This window comes from Rhipicephalus sanguineus, chromosome 10 (genome assembly GCF_013339695.2).
Source record: "Rhipicephalus sanguineus isolate Rsan-2018 chromosome 10, BIME_Rsan_1.4, whole genome shotgun sequence".
Lineage (NCBI taxonomy): Eukaryota > Metazoa > Arthropoda > Arachnida > Ixodida > Ixodidae > Rhipicephalus > Rhipicephalus sanguineus.
The window spans coordinates 142,623,368-142,641,311 of record NC_051185.1 but is presented as its reverse complement, the minus strand read 5'-3'; the positions used below and the strand labels follow the sequence as shown (position 1 = coordinate 142,641,311).

The 17,944-nt window shown below is 45.6% G+C and overlaps 2 protein-coding genes across 3 annotated transcripts in view; one reads left to right on the top strand and one right to left on the bottom strand.

Moving 5' to 3' along the window:
- Positions 1-15,547, bottom strand: part of LOC119406776 (conserved oligomeric Golgi complex subunit 5) — a 35,777-nt gene extending 20,230 nt beyond the window's left edge. Inside the window, exons 1-9 of the mRNA XM_049420205.1 lie at positions 15,485-15,547; positions 15,221-15,360; positions 14,982-15,094; positions 14,724-14,914; positions 13,117-13,247; positions 10,709-10,880; positions 9,952-10,061; positions 9,092-9,169; positions 877-958 (exon numbers count right to left, since the gene is read on the bottom strand). Of these exons, the coding sequence (XP_049276162.1) occupies positions 877-958; positions 9,092-9,169; positions 9,952-10,061; positions 10,709-10,880; positions 13,117-13,247; positions 14,724-14,914; positions 14,982-15,094; positions 15,221-15,360; positions 15,485-15,530 (1,063 nt within the window). The 5' untranslated portion in view covers positions 15,531-15,547. The remainder of the gene's footprint in view (positions 1-876; positions 959-9,091; positions 9,170-9,951; positions 10,062-10,708; positions 10,881-13,116; positions 13,248-14,723; positions 14,915-14,981; positions 15,095-15,220; positions 15,361-15,484) is intronic.
- Positions 15,548-15,566: 19 nt separating this feature from the next.
- LOC119372523 (tRNA-dihydrouridine(20a/20b) synthase [NAD(P)+]-like) lies at positions 15,567-17,919 on the top strand. 2 transcript variants are annotated; one of them, XM_037643003.2, is made up of 7 exons: positions 15,567-15,767; positions 15,841-15,962; positions 16,025-16,100; positions 16,170-16,211; positions 16,557-16,697; positions 16,768-16,976; positions 17,639-17,919. In XM_037643003.2, the coding sequence occupies exons 1-7, from the start codon at positions 15,673-15,675 to the stop codon at positions 17,917-17,919; spliced, it is 966 nt and encodes a 321-aa protein (XP_037498931.1). In that variant the 5' UTR covers positions 15,567-15,672. The 2 variants fall into 2 exon arrangements, with proteins under 2 accessions (XP_037498931.1, XP_049275767.1); XM_049419810.1 differs by having other exon boundaries at positions 15,653-15,771.
- The last annotated feature ends 25 nt before the right edge of the window (positions 17,920-17,944 follow it).

Below are 17,944 nucleotides of genomic sequence, written 5' to 3'. Positions count from 1 at the left end.
AAACCAACAAGAAAGTGTCTGTGAGTTTGACAATTGCATGATTTGTTACAAAAGCTTCCTGAATTTCCGCGACCACACACACATTACATTTAAGGTTTCCTATTTTCATAGGAAGCTTTAGATTAAAGACACCAAGTGGCACTTAAGAAAACATTCCAGTGTCACGAAACTTGTGTGCCTATTGCACATAAGCCTTCACATGCAGCACTGATGCCTTAGTGAGAGTCAATCAATCAATCACTTTATCAGCATGTTGAAAAATGCATACATAATATTTCACAGAAAGTGTGGCATGAGATATCTACCCACAGCTCATGCCAAGGGGGAAGAAAAAGATCTCAATTTAGGTTTTCAGCATTCCATGAGAAGTTGAGCAGAGGCCCCGTGACACGGAAGCAAACTTAAACCACTGTTGCAGAGTTACGCACAGTTAGTGTATCAAGTGCAGATGCAATTTTCATTTGACGCAGCCATTTTGCAAAAACGCATGAATGTCCCACTCCTAAACATTAACGCTGGGCCCCTGCGCAAAATGATGCCCCATAAAGGCCTTAGAGGCAATAGCAAATAGCACATCGCATATTCGGCGAGTGCTATTAGGCAATGATTTCAGTTCTAGCACCATCCTTTCACGCTCATTTACTTATCTACTGAAGGCAACGCATTGACACGAGGAAACGTCTCTACAAGCTATAACCAAATGCCTCAAATGCAAGCAGATCTAATTTTAACACAAAAAAAAGAATGTTTTGCATTTCGATTACGACATACTAAAGGTGCATGAACCTTCCTCTGCACTTTATTCCAACCAAACGAAAGAATACTTCTCACGGCCCGATAAACTAAACCCATATAGATTTTAGTAAGTGGACTTACCAGCTGCAGCCTTGGCCAATTCGTCAGAAAGCATCTCAGCCAGAGAGAGCCAGAAGGTTCGCAGAATGTCCCCATGCCCACTCTGGAAAGCGACAGCAGCAGACAAATCATCAAGAAAGCTTGTTGCATCACTGTGCAGCAGGCACAAATGAAAAACGTGACATGACAACATGCGCACCACATATTAACTTCAAGCTTACAGACAAAAATGATAGTTGATCCCATTTGGCAGCAGTGTTTTGCCAGTACTGCTGAATTTTGCAAATGTACCATCACAATCTTTCATTAAGTAAAGGTGTAGAAATGTCAGAAATTCAAGCACAAATCAAATATGAATGCTTCGCTGAAAATATCAAACTAAACTATATGCAGATGCACTTACTAGCAAGTTTGTTTACTTCCATGTGCAAACTTTCACTGTGCGTTGCGAACAGTAAAAAAAATCAACGTCATTGCAGTAGGAGCTCATTTTTTTAATTCAGAGTAATTCACACAGTGCTGCCTCACTTATCCATGCATTATTACAAACGCCAAAATGCCTGTGAACTCAGCAGCATTTTATACCTGGCACCAGTTGTTGCTCAATGCATTTCCTATCAAGTGATTAACTCAGGCGCACAGGCAGCATTGCACAAGCAACACTAAGCGAGGCGAAAGCTGCAGCTCGCACTGTGCCAAAGCAAAGTACAGTTAAACCTCAATATAACTTATAGAATTTCAATATAACAAAATCCTCTATACAATGAAGTATTTCACTTTTCGCAACTTCATGCTCATAGAACACCATGAATTTTAAAGGGGCACTGCAACACTTTTTTAGCACGGTCAGAAAATGCTTCCGATCGGTAGTTGAGCCTCCTGAGAACACATGCACCGAACATTATAGCACAGCATGCCGCCTGGAATTTACGATTAATTCTCAATGTCAGCTAGAAATCATTCCCTCTTCTCTCAACAAACGATGCCATAAACCGAAATGATCGCTCCATAAACCCAAATTCCACAGCCATTGGCTTATTTGAGCATTGTGAGCTGCATAGTTACCGTGACCACCGCAAAATGCCACCACATGCCCGCGTGTGCGCGTGATCACGCTGAAAGTAAGGCACGCGTCTGAAGAAAAAAAAAATAAGTGTTCACGGTCATGACGCACACTGACGAAGGGACGCATCTTCTTGCCCCTTTTCATACTCCTCCCTGCGTAGCTTTCAGCGCACTCGTAGGTACGAAAGGAGAGGGAAAGCACTTGAAGCGAGCGACAAATCCCCGTAACTCCGCTCGTACTTGACGGATTCTAAACATTTTTTGCGGCAGTCAATTCGTGAGGCAGTAAACTCTTTTAATGAGGCCATTCAACGATTACTTAGAAAAGTGTTGCAGGGCTTCTCTAAACCTCAATATCAAGAAGAGTATTATCCGTGATCTCAATATAACAAAACTTCAGTAGTGCCCATAGGAAGATAGAAGCAATAAATTGAAACTTCCGCTGCGTCTAGTCGCAGATGGTTGAGTTGCAGGCAGTCCTTGCGAATGCTCATCCAATATTACCACAGTGGATTGGACCATTTCTTTTGGGTTCATGCGAAACATTCGACGCCGTGAAGGTGATTTCTTTGTCAGCCACGGTCGCCACATATCAGGTTCAAGATTTTTTTTTTGCGTCATTGAAAATAGTTCTTTATATGCCGTTCTTTCAAACATTCTTTTGGCACTTCCCATGCAAAAAATAAGCCTTTGGGGACAACACTATGCTTAAAATGTCGAATTTCAGTTTAACGAAGTTTCGATACAATGAAGTACTAAACTGCCGATTTTACAGACGTCGTTATATCGAGGTTTAGTAACTGTAGTGCTGTCATGGGGTGCGACAATGTAAAACTATCCTTTTCTATTTTTATTCCGTATCCCCCAATGGCACTCTGTAATTGGCTGAAATCTTACAGGGCCATGCGAATTGCCCTTGTTTGTCATGTGATGCAGCAAAAGCCACAAGAATTCCCCACTGCAAAAATAAGCCGAACAAAGCGAGCTTTTTCGGAATGGCTAGAGTGTGCCCCATTATAAAAAAAATAAAAGATGCTTACCTGCCATTATTCTGGTGCTGGGTATTGTTGCTGGTGGCGAGAGTGAATTTATTTGTGTATATAATCATAATCTGTGCAGTCGAGTAACGGCCGTCTAGCCACTTCTCCCTTTCAGAATGGAATCCGCTGTCATTTTATATTCCATTTTGCAACAGGGGCTATCATCGGGTATTTCACACATTTTCAAGTTTGTTTGACATAATTTAATGCAACCTTTTCGTACTTGTCTTTTTGACATCATGGGCTTTTGCAGTTTTTATTTGCCACTTGATTGGCAGGTAAAATGGGTGCCGCCCAATTTTGACTGTTCAGGAAGGGCTAATGGCAAATGCGGAATGAAGTCACAATGGAATAGTTACGCTATAACCGCAGTATTTGTTATCACTGCTACGTCAAGGAGAACCAGGAGAGCATCACAGTCTTCTATTTTGCATCTGTCCCATGCAGCATGCACAGTGCACGCGGCAAGCCCATTCTATTGTTTTCCTTCAGTTAGATCAGCGACATCTGAGCAACCCACAGCAGCTGTAAGCAGCACACTTGCAAGAATATGGCGCAACCACGAATACAACCATAATGGATTTGAAGGTGGAGTAGTGCCCCTACCATTACACACCAATAATTTTAAGTGATTCTTTCATGTTGTGCTTCTGGAGAGCCCAAGTGCACTACTGATTTGTAGACCTTTAGTGCCAGTGATCACACGAATCTACCAACAAATATACTAACTCTCTGAGAAAACTATGCCAATGCAAGGCCACATAGTTCCCAGCATTCCAACATATGGAACAGCACCACAGTGGCGCTTTTCCCTCTTCGTAATTGCATGAAACTGAACAAATTCTGGTGATGTCCCAAGAAGCATCACCAGAATTTTGTAACAAATTTTTGCAGGATAAATATTTGTACCTTCCACCCTGTATTGGCCCACTGGAGGGTTAACAGTATTAATGTAGCTAAACCTGCCTATAATGACCATCCATACAACAAATTCCTCGATATTACGAAGTTTTTCTATTCCCCACCATTACTCCATAGAAGCACATGTATTTGAGACCTCTATGTAACAAAGTGGCAGCGGGAGACACCCTTGATATAATGAATTTTCACCGCCGACAACCTAGGGATATTGCCCTGGATTTTGTCAATTTGTTACGAGCAGAAGCCGCACGCATCTTCTGCGGTTGCCCTGCCGACGACGCTGGAGCTCGAAGCCCCGGCGACTGCGATGCGAAAGTGAGTGCTCGTTCGTGCATGCAGTGTGCGCGAGGCGGGCAGGCGAGTTTGCACCCCTACAGCCAGGGTTCTTGCCACCGCGGGCACATGCGTGGGCATGCCCTTCTCCCCCTCCCTTCAAAACTCATCTAGCTAACACCCAGCTGCTCGCGGGTGCCACCATGCTGGCTTTCTTTAAAAAAAAAAAAGCAAATAAAAAATTCACAGCATATCCACGGGTGAATGATGAAGAGCTTGGGCGAAGCTGCTGAAGCAATCATGGTTACACCGTGAAATCTTCAGTGGTTTCGCCCAGCAGTAATCAAAGCGCTAGCCCATTACATCATCAAAGACGTGACAGACACTGTATATAGTTATACACGAAATGTATTATCGTAAGTGGTAGCTAGACGTGGCCTTCCGTTCCCCTTCATAACGGCTTTATGGTCGGTGAAGTAATGGATCGGTGATGGATCGTAGTGGGATGTTTGCAAAGACGAAGTAGTAGGCAGTTTGCAAAGGTGGTTACGCCGGACAACGGAGACGTGACAAGGTTAGACTAAGAGGAGCTTCGCCCCTAAAATGTATGGCAGCTCGACTACTTTGAAACCTGAGGAAGTGCGTAGCATGAGCATCCAGCAATACCCGTTCGTAGAGTTCCCACTGCTCCGTTTACCAAAGCGCCGATGACGCCAATGCTTGAGGTAAGCATGTAGGGTTTCCCCGACACGATTAGAATCTCGTTAGCGAGATTCGCAAACTTGGTGCGCGACATCTGTGCCACTTTTTGCTGTGCTTTATCAACTTCCTGCTTGTTACAGCAGTTGAGATACACGTCGCCTGCAGCGAGTTCCGTCAGGTTGTTCCTCCCATCAGATGTAGCGACGCAGCGCCGGCGAAGCGTAGAGGGAGAGGCATTCGCTCGCTCGGCATGGTGGTGGCGCCCTCCCTTGTGCGGCCACGGAGTCAGCCGCAGGCTTCCGAAACATTTTTAGTAGAGCTGTGCGAATAGCAAAATTTTGAGTGCGAAGCGAATTCGAATATTGAAGTGTGAGTGCGAATCGAATTCGAATATTGAAGTGTGAGTGCGAATCGAATCAAATATTTCTCGAATATTTCCAGAATACTTTTCGAATACTTTAAGCAAAATTGCAGAAAAAAGGTTAAAGAGGATTCCTAAGCATATTTTTATGAGATAGCAACATGAAAATGTTTTCTTTTCGCTAGGTTGATGAAGCACTGGCAGGGTGATGTTTCATAGTTGTCTTATCAAGAATGAGGCAATGTAGAGGCCGAATTCTATTTATGTACATGATTTGGTGCAACCAACGTGTTGCCAACAACACTTTACACGTGACAGGCAAAGATGCCGTTTCCTCAGCCTCTCCTCCTCTTTCAACTTCTGTGGAAGCCCAAGGGATGTGGCGGACAAGGGTCTGTTCCCTTCAAGTCCGGGGTTCCAAATCTGCCTCGTAGACGTCGATATATAAGAACATCTGAAATTTTGGATGCTAAAAAGCTTCGGCTTCCGATTTTTCGGACTTCCTGCCTAAATTTCAGGTCCAAAACAGCATTAATTGAGCCCCCACCTCTGCCACATCTTTCATCTCCATGTTGGAATTAGCGTTTTCTTGAGTTAATACATTTGCGACCGTAGCAGAGCATGAAAGGCAGCTTTGCCGCAATACCGGGGTGTGATGAGGTGAAGCATATTGAAAATCTAGGGACCACTTCCATCGGACGTTGACTGTCTCTTGGCAAAGTTCGACCGTAACGGAGCTTGAAAAATAGCTTTGCCGCAATACCGGGGCGTAATGAGGTGAAGCATACTAAAAAGGGACCACTTTTAATTGGACATTCTCACTTGGCAAAGTTCGACCGTAACGGATCTTCAAGGGAGCTTTGCCGCAATACGAGAGTGTGACATATTTTAGCCGCGAAAGAGCACATACACAAAGCAAAAGAAACACACGACAGGACGGGCGGCCGCTCGTCCTGCAGCCGCCTGTCCTGCAGCCGCCCGTCCTGTCGTTGCGTATTTCTTTGCTTTCTGTATGTGCTCTTTCGCGGCTAAAATATGTCACTAAGCAAGTACCAACTAGGCCAACAAACAGTCTTGTTAAAACGAGAGTGTAATGAGGTGAAGCATATTAAAAATCTGAAGGGGTCACTTTCAATCGGGCGTTGACTGTATTTGTTTTTGGGAAGTTCAAATAGTTCGAATAGTAAAATTCCAGTGTGAATCGAATCGAATAGCAAACACTATTCGAAAAATATTCGAAATTTCGAATATTCGCACACCCCTAATTTTTAGCGATTGTCAGTATTGCGATTACTTCTTCGTTATTTCGGTAAATTATATTATTTTAGACCTTGTTCGTTCATTTTAACCTGGTTTTGAGCATTTTGAGGGCCATGTGGCACCCGGAGAGCGATTTTCCAAATATTCCGTGGTATCCGTGTCGTTCACTCTTTGACGCCGTGCAAACGTGCGTGGTTTCACTGTGCGTGCAGCGAGCAGCCCCTGACGACGTGCAGCTTTGTGATCTTTTTTTCGTAGGACTGCGCCGTCACTACCAAGGAGATGTCGAATTAAGCTCTGGTGGAAACTGTCTGAGACAACGACAGATCTTCGGAGGTCAACTCGTCATGCGCTTTTGCCATCTTGCACTGCGCTGAGGATTCGCCAGACCGTGGCCTCCGCGACGGTGTGTTGCCAGAGCTAATCTCGGAGGCCACGGCCAGACGATGATGGAACAGCGCTGTATTGATGTCCTATGAACGTCCAGTATTGCCAGCCCTCACGATCAAGCAATACACTTAAACCTCATTATAACAAAGTTGCATCTGCCACGAAAATAACTTCGTTATATCCAAAAATTCGTTATAAACACTTATTTATAACACTGTAGCTATGAAGACAAGACTAGTCTTCATTTACTTCGTTATAACCGATAATTCGTTATATCCATGTTCGTTATAACGAGGTTTGAGTGTAGAACAAAAAAACTGTTTTTTCTGCTACATACATTAAAAGCTCGTTAATTCGACTCTCGTTAATTCGGAAAATCGGTTAATTCGGACACATCATCTGGTCCCTGTAAATATATGCATAACTCTATGAGACTGGGCGCTCGTTATTTCGGACAGATTTGACCGCAAATCGGATAATTCGGCGACTTTCGGGCCGCTGGCGAGGCTCGAAAACGAAAAAAGAACCATTCGGAACAAAAGTGAAGCTCAAACGCAGCATCGCCATGGACATCAATTATCGGCTTGGCTTGACTTGAGACTGTTCGAACGCCTTTTCTTCGCGCGTGATAGCGTGTGGGTTTGGCGCGGTGTCATTTTTGTTGCTTTGTTACCGTTGCTGTGCTGCATCGTTGAACGCCGTTTTATCGAGGAACAATTCAGTACGGCTCCTTTAGCTTGATCGTTGCTGGTGCTTTTGTGCTGACTTCTCGTGTGAACGCACTCTCCGCCGATGGCAACACCGGCGAAGCGGCCCAAGTACGAGGCCAAGGACTTCACCACCAAAGTAGAAATTTTGCGTGCCCTGAAAAATGGGCTCTCCCGGCAAGAAGTAGCTCCTGTGCCATGACGTCGGCAACAATACGACTGAGTCTCCTGAGCGCTGTTAGCATTCTTCGCGCATGTGTGGCAGAGCACGCCTGCGCACGCCATTGCCAACTGTTTCAGGCACAGTGGCTTTGTTGTACTCGACTCCAGCGATGCCGCAGTGGCCGAAGTGTCGCCGAACGATGGTGCCGATGACGGGCAGGATTTAGGAAGTGTTATGCTTGATGCAGTGACACTCGACGATTATATCGGCATTGATGGCGTTGCCACTGCCGGCTCTCTGACTGATGAGGAAATCGTCAAGGAAGTGATGCATGGCGACGAATCCAAGAACGAAGAGCCTGAACAGGAGCAGCCACACTATGAGCAACACAGGCCCCCTCGCACTGTGAAGGAAGCCGCGAAGGCCCTCGTCGTCCTTAAAGAATTTTGTTTTGGCACTGCAGACAGCATGCGAGCTGCTGAGCACCTCGAAGGGCTCAGAAAAATTGTGTCCGCGCGAATTTCTGCTCGAAAACAGAGACGCATCCGCGATTACCTTGTAAAGTAAAGGTATGTTGAAAAAACTCTTGCATTTATTGTGTTTATTTCGACCATTCGATAATTCGGACATTCGGTTAATTCGGACATTTTTTCCGGTCCCTAGAAATCCGAATTAACGAGATTTTAACACTGTAGCTATGAAGACAAGACTAGTCTTCATTTACTTCGTTATAACCGATAATTCGTTATATCCGTGTTCGTTATAACGAGGTTTGAGTGTAGAACAAAAAAACTGTTTTTTCTGCTACATATATGTTTTGGGTGAGCTCTGCCTTCAGTTCCCCTTTTTTTTTAATTTGTGCGTTTCTTTTCCGAATTTACGTGCTGAAACTGCATATAACGAAAACCTGTTTGTAACGAATTTTGGGGGGAATTTGTTAATTTCATTATACCTAGGTTTAACTTTAAATGAATTAATGAATTAATGCAGTTAGTGGGTACGGTACGCCTATTTATTCTGTATCTGGGCTGAATACGAATGCTATAAACACATCATTTAAAAACTGTCCACTGCATCATCAGACTATTTTTACGTCCAATACAGGACGAAGACCTCCCCTAACGATCTCCACGTCATTGCACACTGCGCATGCTGATTTCATCTGACACCTGTGAATTTCCTCATTTCATTGCCCCACATAGCTTGCTGTCACCCTTGTCTGCACTTCTCCCCACCTGGTGCCTGCTCGATTGTGTTGGAGCCATACACACCACACAGTCATAAGTTTGACTGCGATGAACATGAACTGCGTAATGCAATCACTGCTATGCATTAAAGCCAACCATGAGCCTACCTTCTGCAGCTCCTGGAGAAAAACCACGTGCGTCACGGGGTCTTTCTTCTTGGCCAGAACTTGCTCCAGCTGCTGGATCTGCACATAAATGCGACATCACAGACATTCAGACACTGGTCACAGCTTATTGCAGCAAGTCGGCACAAGCTGTGTTGTAGTGAGAAGAAAAGAAGGAATACTGGTGGTAACAAGAACACATACCTCATTTACTCAATTGTAACGTGCTCTAATGAAACAGGCTTTTAGGAGTATTCAAGCTAATTAGACTGGGAAGAATTAGGAATAGGGATTGAGGATGAATATCGGAACCAGCTGTATAATGCAGATAACATTTTCCTGTTCAGCAGTTCTCAGGATGAATTGCAACAAACGGCTAGAGACTTCAGCCAGCAGTGTAAGAGTGGAACATTGACATACCGAAGACAATGATTATGTTCAATAGCTTGGCAAAAGAGGAATTCGTGATTGCCAGTGATCTATAACTTGCGCATTGCACCTCCCAAGCCCAGAGGTGTCCGATAATAAAAGAATTCTGGCACTTGAGGATCTTCCCGCTCCCGCACTATCACAAAGTGTGGCTTTCTAAGATCAAAAAATGCTATCTAGGGATCATCTATAGTGGCCTTGGTTTAGCACTCGATTAAGATATATAGACACCATATTTCGGTAAGCTTTTCCTTAAGAAAGTAGTGCAAGACTAAAATAAATATAGACAGAAAATGAGCTCTATTAGGATGGAATTCTTCCAATGCTTCCAAACCATGCAGCTAAATCAACATACTTGTGCACGAGTTCAGTGTTAATATTTTCTCACATTCAAAATTTGGCGGTAATGTTTTAAAAACAGCAGCGATCCTGACCTGACAACAGGCTTGGCAGACGCTGTCCACCAGTCGGTCCATGCTGGTCCACAGGGCTGCCCGGAACGCAGCACTGCTTCCAGTCACCGGCATGGCCGCTCGACCTGGACCTGAGAGAAATGTACAGGTGATTTAAACGTAAGCCTCGCTGAAGGACAGCAGCGTTTTCAGAAGAGTCCAAAAAGCTACCACGTCACCCAAAATCTCATCACCTCTTAAAATACCTACAGACAGATTGTGAAAGGAAGCCTGGGAAGAAAGAACGAGCTTAATAACGAAAAAAGAAAAATAGGCGGCAACAACATCCTGAAGCTTCCAAACTCACTCAGTGGGCATTCATGAATTTAGGCAGCACTCACTGAACTCTAGTTATTTATTGGTAAAGAAGGAGGAACACATTGCATTAAAAAAAAAAAACCAAGGACATATTGAGAGAGTTTCAAAAACATTCTATGCACCAAAACGACACGAGATTCGGAGTGGATAAAGTTTCACCTTCCAATTCTTCAGTAATGATCAATTTTCCTTGACAGCTGTAATCAGTAAGAGTAAAGTGAAATCTCAATTATAATAGACCTTAATCTAGCAAAAGTTGTGCACAGTCAAAACTATGTCGTAATCAGCAGTGGCACAATTTAGATGAAAGAATATCCCGCTTTCGAAGCACTATGGAGTCCCGAATTCGAGTCGGCATGGACCTAATTTACGGCTATAAACCGAGATTGCCCCCACAGGCCCATCAGAGACGGGTTCTCACCTCTGCTCCCAAAGGAAGCGGTCGCCTGCTGATCCAGGCTTCCGACTGACAGGGCCTGTTGCACGGTGTCACGCAGGCGCTCCAGTGTGGTGCGTACGAGTTGGAGCACCCGTGGCTGCAGCAGTTGCAGGTGGAACAACACCTGCAGTGCTGTGCCCACCTGAGCCTGGTTCTGCGACGTAATAAGACCATGCCATCAGGCTTCTTGTGTATGATGCTAAAACTTTGCAGCTAGTAACACATGTAATCCATACAGTGAGCTGCATTCTTGCTCTAACATCTTGAAAGGCAGCAACTACAGTCGGATACAACTTAACAAGGCAGGAGAGCCCATGACAAGATGACCGAAGCATGACTGCTGATCGCCTGCATGACTAAAGAAATAGCCCCACTCCCGAACCGTACAGAGGAGTCACCAGCCATTCAGCCCATGAGATCAGTCTATACTAGTCGGACACATCTTAAGAAATGTGGAGAGACTCCGCCCAGATGACCGAAGCACAGCAGTCAATCACCTCCACGAATGAAAAAATAGTCCCGCTTATGCACTCGGCAATGTTCTCTGAAGGCGGCTGGCCATCCGGCTCACGATGTCAGTCTGGAGCCCATCGGTCCAAGCTTTGAGGAGGAAATGCCATGGACTTATAAAGTTGTATCTGGCTATAGAGTGCATGCCCATTGGTCCAGGCTCATACTTATCCACACCAGAGGAAGAAATGCCACTGTCTTCTCGAGTTGTATCCGACTGCTAAAGCAAATATGGAGGAACATACACAGGAAAAGAATACAGCAGCTCACTTGGTACACCACCCACAGGTACAGCCTAGAGGCATCATGCAAAGCCCTCATCTTATCAAGGTGGAAATTAGGGTCAGATGGTACACAACTGTGGGTGAATAAACAGATAAAACCATGATGTACACAAGAAAAAACAAAGGATGACGACAGGAGGAACTCAGATGACAGTTTCATCCAGTCATTTGTCTCTGCACGGATGTTTTGTTTTTATCTGGCTATTCACCCACATCTGTGCACCATCTGGCCCAGCTTTCTGATGTGATAAGATGAGGACTTTGCATGTTGTCTCTAGGCGGGACTAGTTGGGTGTACATTAAACAAGGCAAACTGTGCCGATGAGAGGACAGGTGGCATATAAAAAAGGGCAGATGTGGTGATAACATACCCAGAGTCACACAGTGCACATTTCTTACCTGAGCTTACGTCAATCTCATTCATGCGACCTCACTGTGTCGCTTTGTTATCGTACTTCAGTCATCGCACAAGAATGCACCTGCAGCGTCCGCTAGCACACAGTTATATTTAGTATGCATCTTGCAATGAACTAAACAAACTACCGAAGGCGTAAGTTTGGATAATACAGCGCTTGCACAAAAAAAAATCACAGCATATCCACGGAGTGAATGATGGATGATGAGTGGGCGAAGCTGCGGAGGTTCATCGGTAAACCGTGAATCTTCCGTGAATTCTGCCCAGTACATCATCACCGACGTGAGATCGGGCGCATTTATTAAAGGTTCGATGAGAGTTATGACGACTTGCAGCTCACTTTAATTTTACATGTACGCTGTGAATTTTCATTGTTTAATCACGCACAGGAGAAATCACACACACACATTATCTTGGAGGTCAAAATCCAGTGCCTATATATACGGGGTGGTCAGTGAACGGTTGTGCAGCGCGAGCAGTCGGTTTTTTCAATCAAGACGCTGCCTCGCGACGCTGCCTGCGTCGGCGCCGCGAAGCAAGATAGGGGGAGGGGGGGCGACCGTAGGAGAGGAGAAAGAGGGGGAAGCGTAGGAGAGGAGAGGGCGATACATATCACGTACTGTCGCAGCGCATTGTCTTTAGGGAACCTTCATGTGTGCACGCCCCCTCCGTTTTTAAGACTGGTTACACACTACTCGACGGGGACGAACGGGTGCCGCTATAAGGAGCTTCGCCCCTAAAAATCATTAATTCGTTTTCATGTACGACATCGTGACACCGGACTGTGAGCTGCACTGCATTGGTTCGAACACACACATTGCACTTGAGGGCAAGAAAACAATCTAGGCAGCATCGCTGGTCTTCATACTTTTGCTTGCAATTTTACATTTCCTTTCCACATCAGCAGTGTGGAGAGGTGCTCTGAACGTCACAAGGACCAGAGGTGAGGGTTCATTCAGGTAATCAGTGTAGAGCTAAATTTATGTGGATTAATATGTGCACACTAACATTTTGGCACCACAATGTCTCCACACCTGACTACATTCAAAGCAAGCTGACTAAAATTGAGATCACTGCAGTTGGCAGCAAAACAGAGATACGGTAGTGGGTTGCAGTGACTATGGAACAAAACTTCTGTTGACACATAAAGATTGAGGGGGGGGGGTCAAGACAAAACACACCTGGGACTCTGTGCCTTTTTCGAGCATGCGTTCTCCCTGCCTCTCCAACTCCTGTCGAGCACTTTCAAGGACAGCAAGTTCCTCCTGAACCACGTCGATGCCACTCAAGTCCACACCTTCAAGCAGCTGGTCTGCAAGTGAATAAAAATATCTTTACTAATAATAACACAGTAGATATCCACTACTTGTGCCCAGTTGATTCAAGTGATAGCTTAATTATGTCTTGTTTCTAGGTTTTGTACGTACAGAGACTAAGTCTTGTGCTTTGAGCTAGCCTAGTTGTTTGTTTCCTGGTGACAAAGCCTTGCTTCTGAAAGACTAGCATGTCATATGCTAGTTTCATATAACCAAGGTGATGTATGGGCAAGCTGATGTATGCAGATATTATTTAAAACTTGCACTTTTATAGTTCTAAGGCTTCCAAGCTCACCCAATTTCATTCCACTCCTAATTTGAATACAGAGATCATATACGATGGGTGAAATTCCATTAAATTGAGCACACCACTTCATTTATTAATTTTCTGCAAAAACCATCATCCTGCGTCCATTGTATCATCATCATCAGCGTGTTCTGTGTCCACTGCAGGGCAAAGGCTTCTCCGAATGATCTCCAATTTACCCTGTCCTGCACGAGGTGATTCCATTTTGTTCCTGAGAATTCTTAGTTTCATCACCCACCTAACTCTCTGCCAGCCTCAACTGCATCTCCCATCCCTTGTTATGCATTTCATCGTTTTCGCTGACCATCGATTATCTGCCCTATGCATTATGCAAGTTGCCCGTGTCCACAGCTGTTCTCTGATCCACTCTGCTCCCTTCCCAGCTCCTAATGTTATGTTACACCCATCATTTCTCGTTCCATCACAAGCGGCGCGGTCCCTAATTTCTTGATGAGTTTATTTGGTATCCTCAAAAGTTTCTGCCCCACTCATAGAACTGGTACAATGCAATGGTTGTTCACCTTCCGCTTTAGGGACAGTGCTAAATTGTCTAACATGTCTGTCGATTGCATTCCAGCACGTCCTTATCCTCCGGTAAATTTTCTTTTCATTAGTAGGCCCCACCATTAGTAATTGGCCTAGATAGACTTATTCTCATGCGGATTCTAGGAGCTGTTTGCTGATTGTGAATTGCCGTCATTTCACCCAGCTATGCAGCATTTTCTATGTGATGAAATGCAGTAGTTGCCATGAAGGTGTTCCACGGGTGTTTGTGGTGCCCATATGAAGAATTGTAACAACCAAAAGTTAAACTAGTTAATAGGAATTATTGTGAAAGAAGGTAAGGCTTCCAAACACGCACACAAGAGACTACACAAACACTAACAAATGAACTGGCACACATTGGTGGCAAAGTTAGACACAAAACTTATCTGCATCTGCTCAAAAATGGCAGCCCCACCTGTCGGTGACACACACGTGCGGCGGGGCAGCATCAGAGATACCTGCTTAGGCATTTTGTTTCTGTGTTTGCGCTTTGTTGTCTAGTCTTCGTCTGTTGTGTCCGTGTGAGCATGCTTTACCTTCTTTCTTGACGAATGTCCAAATGCTACTATGACGTGATCGGTAAGTTTATAAAAGAATGCGACCCATCTCGCGCATTCACCTGCTTCGCTGAGACTCTGGGCGGCCTTGGTGATATCCTTGGCGCCGCCTTGGAGCTGCGCTCGCATGCGCTTGACGATCTGGAACAGCCGTCCCATCCGTCGAATCATGTCGCATGTTTGCTGCAGCCTGGCGAGCATGGCCGTCTGGGTCCAGCTCTTGTTGTAAGGCTCGACCACTTTGCTCTGGAGTCTGAAATTGAGAGGTGCAAACAAGTCAGCACCTCTGATCACTGTGCCGCACATTGGCTCGCGATCACCTTTCAGACGTCGCCTGCAAGTTCTGTATCGAGGCGCACATCGTTTGCAAGGCCCCCTCCAAGGTTTCGATCCCGGACGCTTGCGCCAAAAGGTCTTCATAGTGAGCGGACACCTGTATGTATACACAGCTCACTGTACTTCCATACACATACACGGAGGAAAATCTCCTGGCAGGTTGATTACGAATGTCCCAAAGGTTCATTTCTGCACGTCAAAACACAACCTTGAGGCACGTTACCTGGCTGTGGAGTTCCTTATCCAAAAGTGAGATGCCAGTAGCAAGTTTCGCGAGGTGCTGCGAGATTGCGAGGTCTTGAATGGCGTTGCATGCGACAGCTTTCGCATCGAAGTCGTCGTGGAGGAACTGCTTGTAGACAGCTGAAGGAGCGTAAAAGAAACGACTGTCACGACTCGGCGCTAAAACGTGGCCACGCTTAAACACCGTTGACACAGCAGAGTGATGTCTTTAGCGAGGGTAATGCGAGCCGAAAGCCGGTCTTACCGTCATCAGCGAACTGCTCCAGAACGCCTGACGTGTCTTCCGCCATATTTGTTTACATCCAGGCATGAACAGGAGATAAACGGCAGCGGCTGAAGGAGTGTGCGAGCGGCGGAGTAGCCGGAAAATCATGCGTGCTTCCCTGCATCGTGGTGGCAAGTAGGAGCGGGTGTTTAAACGCTCATACCAAAATGAATGAAGAACCGGGGGAGTGGAAGAAACCGTTGGATCTGCTGAACAGCGGCGACATGGTCAAGATTTGTGCTCCGATGGTTCGATACTCCAAGTAAGTGGTATAAAACTCGTGTCATGGAATGTCTTGTTTCACGGATCTAGCCGAAATGTATTTTCTCCATAAGGCAAGCTTTCCGTCATCTGGTGCGGAAATACGGCGTCGACATCGCCTACACGCCGATGATCGTGTCCGACTCGTTTGTCAAGTCGCAAAAGGCAAGGGACGCGGAGTTCACCACTGCCCGAGGTAGAGTTTACTGCGGCAGCTGTGTTGATTCATTCATCATGCATCGGTACTGTTACCAACAGGTGATCGACCACTGATCGTGCAGTTCGCCGCAAACAACGCCACCGATCTGGCAAATGCAGCTGAGATGGTTTACAGGTAACGAGGCGCAATTTTCGAATCATTTTGACAGCAAGTTAATTTACAGTGATTTCTTTGCTTCTGTAGGTATTCCGATGGTGTCGACCTCAACTGTGGCTGCCCACAGAGGTAAGCACTGCGGTTTTCTTGTTATCTGCGTGCAGGAGGTTAAAATCCTCATTATATTTGTCCCCGTGTATTTTTCACGTCGACACAGAGGCAAGGTGAAGTAGGGCATTGGTTTAAGATAGGCCTTGGGTGCTTGATGTTGGGATTTCAACCAAGAATGACACCAGCCGGAGCGTTACACAATTGTTCTGTATGTACACACTCCCTGTAGTGAACCATTTAAACAATACCTACATATAACACCTGTGTGCTTCTGGGGTTTTCAGCTCTTGTTTAGAAATATCTCGTTGCATTGTCTGACAGCGCTAGTGCAAGGAGGACAACTAACTCATTCTTACATAACAGATGGGCTATTGCAGAAGGATATGGCGTGCACCTTTTATGTCATCCTGAGCTCGTCAGAGACATGGTCCACCAGACCAGGAATCGTCTTTGCGATTCTGACTTCACGACATCAGTGAAGATTCGAGTATGCAGCGATCTCAGGTATAATCAGCATCATTGGTGTATGTGCGCATTAAAGATGGTCATCTCGGAAAACCCGTTTTCACCGCAGAAAAACGGTGGACTTCTGTCGGAAGCTGGAAGCGGCAGGTGTGTCTTTCATAACGGTGCATGGCCGCACCAAGGATCAGCGCAGCGAGCCAGTCGATCTAGATGCCATTCGGACTGTGAAGGACTCCTTACAAATACCCGTCGTTGCCAACGGCGACGTGACCAGCATGAGGAAGGCCGAGGCCATCTGCCAGGCAACCGGTGTCGATGGTAGGCACTTTTCCCAATCGTGTTCTGTGATTGTACACCTTTATCAAAGCTTGTCTGTCACGCATCCATGACAAGTGGCTTCATGCATGTGCCACAGGTCATGGCTTGCTGTCCATTGGTGCACATCTGCCATCATAGTCATTCTCAGCCTGTTTTAGTCCAATGCAGGACGAAGGCCTCCCATTGATCTCCAGTTTACCCTATCCTGTGCGAGCCGATTCCATGTTGTCCCTGTGAACTTAATTTCGTCACTCCATCTAACTCTCTGCCTTCCTCGACAGAGTTTCTCATCCCTTGGTAACCATTCTGTTGATCGGGTTGTCTGTTCTGCGCATTACGTGGCCAGTCCAGGTTCATTTCTTTCGCTTGTTGTCAATTTGAATATCTGGTACCTGTGTTTGTTCCCCGACCCATTCTGCCTTCCTTCAATCTCTTAATGTCACTCCTATCATTTTACGTTTCATTGCACACTGCGTGGTCCTCAACAGTCTTTTTTTGTGAATGTGAATCTATGAATGCATCTAAAACATATCTTGCAGAAAAAAACAGTTGAAGACCAACACCATGCCCATGCTTCCTTCTCTTGTGTTTTCCTTGTGATTTTTTCACAACAGAATTGGCAATGTTCATAAATTGAGCAACTCGGCCTTTCCTGTATGCAGGCGTCATGGCAGCACGCGGAATGCTCGATAACCCCGCCATGTTCTCTGGATTCAAGCACACACCAGCGCACTGCGTTGAAGACTGGCTCCGGCTGAGTGCAGAGCTGGGGTGCCCACTGACGCAGTTCCACCACCACCTCATGTTCATGCTCGACCACGTACTGTCGCGGAGTGAAAAGAGAATATTCAACGCCCTCACGAGTTACTCCGCAGTTGTGGACTACCTACGCAACACTCATTCAGTGGGATTACACGAACACAGAGGCAAGGTTGCTTTGTGAAGGCTTTACATTTATTTGAGTGAAT

Bases quoted from the DNA above. Each gene is read 5' to 3' on its own strand.
- LOC119372523 (XM_037643003.2), top strand. From the start codon at position 15,673: ATGAATGAAGAACCGGGGGAGTGGAAGAAACCGTTGGATCTGCTGAAC. The intron at 16,101-16,169 runs GTAACGAGGCGC...TTGCTTCTGTAG, and splicing joins GCAGCTGAGATGGTTTACAG to GTATTCCGATGGTGTCGACC. The intron at 16,698-16,767 runs GTATAATCAGCA...TTTTCACCGCAG, and splicing joins CGAGTATGCAGCGATCTCAG to AAAAACGGTGGACTTCTGTC.